The 2,942-nt window shown below is 56.9% G+C and overlaps 1 protein-coding gene across 3 annotated transcripts; it reads left to right on the top strand.

Moving 5' to 3' along the window:
• Positions 1 to 539: 539 nt before the first annotated feature.
• RAP2B (RAP2B, member of RAS oncogene family) lies at positions 540 to 2,639 on the top strand. 3 transcript variants are annotated; one of them, XM_040974830.1, is made up of 2 exons: positions 540 to 676; positions 728 to 2,639. In XM_040974830.1, the coding sequence occupies exons 1-2, from the start codon at positions 542 to 544 to the stop codon at positions 1,091 to 1,093; spliced, it is 501 nt and encodes a 166-aa protein (XP_040830764.1). In that variant the 5' UTR covers positions 540 to 541; the 3' UTR covers positions 1,094 to 2,639. The 3 variants fall into 3 exon arrangements, with proteins under 3 accessions (XP_040830764.1, XP_040830765.1, XP_040830763.1); XM_040974831.1 differs by having other exon boundaries at positions 540 to 601; XM_040974829.1 differs by having other exon boundaries at positions 540 to 2,639.
• The last annotated feature ends 303 nt before the right edge of the window (positions 2,640 to 2,942 follow it).

The raw sequence follows: 2,942 nt of genomic DNA on the forward strand, positions 1-2,942 counted from the left end.
TCGGCCCCGCCGAAAACCCGGAGCGGCGGCGCGGGCGGCCGGGGCGCGGCCGGCGGCGCACTGGGCATGCTCGCGCGCGCCGGGGAGGGCCGGGGAGGGCCGGGCGGCGCGCGGCGACTAGGAAGCCCTTGGCCGGCCGAGGCTGCAGGCGAGAGCGCGATGGGCCGCGGCGGTGGGCGCACGTCCCGCGGGGACCCATGCCACGAGCGGCCCGGCCCGGCGCGCAATTAGCAGCCGCCTCCGCCTCCACCGCCACCGCCGCCGCCTCCCCGCGCTCGCCCTCCGCCGCCGCCGTCCCCGCGCGCGGACTGCCGGCATTGTCCTCCGGTCCTCCGCCGCGGACTGCCGGGGGTGCGCCCGGGACCCGCCACCGCCGCCGGCCGCCCGTGCTGCGACCCCGGTGCCCCGCGCCTGCCGTCGGCCCGGCGAGCTCCCCAGGCGCGCGGAGGCAGCCGAGCCGTCCCGCCGCCGAGCCCTGCCCTCCGCGGCGCGCAAGCCCCGACGGGGCCGCGGCGGGCGCCCGGCGAGCCCTGCCGGAGCCATGAGAGAGTACAAAGTGGTGGTGCTGGGCTCGGGCGGCGTGGGCAAGTCCGCGCTCACCGTGCAGTTCGTGACGGGCTCCTTCATCGAGAAGTACGACCCGACCATCGAGGACTTCTACCGCAAGGAGATCGAGGTGGACTCGTCGCCGTCGGTGCTGGAGATCCTGGACACGGCGGGCACCGAGCAGTTCGCCTCCATGCGGGACCTGTACATCAAGAACGGCCAGGGCTTCATCCTCGTCTACAGCCTCGTCAACCAGCAGAGCTTCCAGGACATCAAGCCCATGCGGGACCAGATCATCCGCGTGAAGCGGTACGAGCGGGTGCCCATGATCCTGGTGGGCAATAAGGTGGACCTGGAGGGCGAGCGCGAGGTCTCGTACGGCGAGGGCAAGGCCCTGGCCGAGGAGTGGAGCTGCCCCTTCATGGAGACGTCGGCCAAAAACAAAGCCTCGGTGGACGAGCTGTTCGCCGAGATCGTGCGGCAGATGAACTACGCGGCGCAGCCTACCGGCGACGAGGGCTGCTGCTCGGCCTGCGTGATCCTCTGAGCGCCCCCGCACCCTACCCGGCCGCGCTCGGCGCACAAAAGCCAAACCACCGACTCTTCTGCAATGTGATTCTTGGTGTTTTTTTTTTTTTCCCCCTCCCTCTTTGCTTTGAGATTGGAGACAACTTTGCAAGGGCCGGGGTGCTCCCGGGAGCTCTGCCGGCCTGCGCGCCCTGTGTTCCAAGGGAGTGTCCAGTCCTGACCATCCGACGCCCTGGTGGAAGTGTGGCTCTGGTTTTTGGTGTTTTTTTTTCTTTTTTTAAAATTTTTTGCAGCATGTACATTTTTCGTTGATTTGGGTTGACGCCCGTTGACACCCCCCCTCCGCCCCTCCTCTTCTGAGTCGCCCGAAAAGGCTCTGTTACTGCCAATTCGACACCCGGCAAGCAAAAAAGTTTCAGCTGCAAAAAGATGGGGGGAGGGGGAAAGGAAGTGGAAGGGGAGAAGGAGATGAGGCTGGGGGCGGGGTCCTCCTTTTTGTGTGTGTCTATGTGTCAACAACTGTTTTCTGGTTCCAAGTTTTAAATACCTGGAAGGAAGCCCAGGAGAACCATATGAAGGAGCAAGGAGGAGAGGAGGAAACGCTTGAGTTTTTCCCTTGTTTTCCAGGAGTAGCTGGAAGTTAAGATTGGGTTCCTTTTCTGCCAGCTTGGAAGGGCAACCCCGTGACTGCATCTGAGGCTGTCTATGCAAAGTTGGATTCTTGTTGCCGTGTATCCAATCGGAAGTATTGCACACGTGAACTGGGACTGTTAACACTGAGGCCAATACAGTGTGGGGTGCCAGAAAGTGTCTGCTGATATTTGTGGAAAGAAAAAAATTCTATTTTGTTTACCTACTGTATCAAAAGGGAGTTGGGGGGGTGGGGAGAATGGTAGTATTTTTTTTTATCAGCTGTGAAAAAAAAATTGTTACAGATCTGCACATTTGCCTGTGTACCAGTGTGTGTATGTGTGTGTGTGTGTGTGTGTGTGTGTGTGTTGATAAACCTAGCGCTTTTTTGATGTTTAATTTTTTTTTTTTTTAAGATTCTAAGGATTTGCTTTTTAAGACACAGTACAAAGACTTTGTGCGTGTGATTCAGGGCCCCCAGCACCCCTGCGTCTGCAGAGTGCCTTCAAAACTCAGCTGGTCCAGCCGGTGCCAACCTGTGAACTTCCCATGCCACCCCCCACCTGCTCTTCCCCCAAACCACTTGTCAGTGTCCTTGTAGCAATCTCCCAGCCAGGACAATAGGCCTGTTGTTCAGTGAATTTCTTTCATTATGTTCAGCCTTTAAAATGTAATTTCCATGTTTTGCAATGGGTTGGTTTCTTTTTTTTTTTTTTTAATTTCTGGGCTTCATTTTGTTCCAGTGTTCAGGTTAGCTCGTTCTTGATATTGTTTTTACTTTTTTTATTATTATGTGTTATAAGATGTTCCTTCAGAAGCAAAGAGTAAAATTTTGCTGTTGTGATGTACCAAGAGAATTCTAATTGTAATTTTTAATTCCATGCGTCTCCTCATTGTCTCTTCATTTTAAGACTTTTAATACAGATGTCGTTTTTAAAGAAACAAACCCAAAATTACTGTTTGTGTTTCTGTGTTTCGTGTTCTGTGACTCAATACAGTGTCATGGCTGGAGTGGACAGGGACAGGTGCGTGCTGGTCCCCAGAGTCGCTAGCCATCACGGGAGGATGCAGTGGCTCGGGGTCCAGCTGCGCCACCTTCTCATTTCCATGCGGAGGAATCACCGCGCAGCGGGGTGTGTTGGAGCCCCTCACTGCACTGTAGGTGGGAGAGGGGAGAACCGGCTGCTTCTCTGCCCTGGGAAAGGAACCATCTGTCCTTCCGGGAGAGTAGCGTGGTA

This window comes from Ochotona curzoniae, unplaced genomic scaffold (assembly GCF_017591425.1).
Source record: "Ochotona curzoniae isolate NIBS_2020 unplaced genomic scaffold, NIBS_Ocur_1.0 contig_2599, whole genome shotgun sequence".
In the NCBI taxonomy this organism is placed as follows: domain Eukaryota; kingdom Metazoa; phylum Chordata; class Mammalia; order Lagomorpha; family Ochotonidae; genus Ochotona; species Ochotona curzoniae.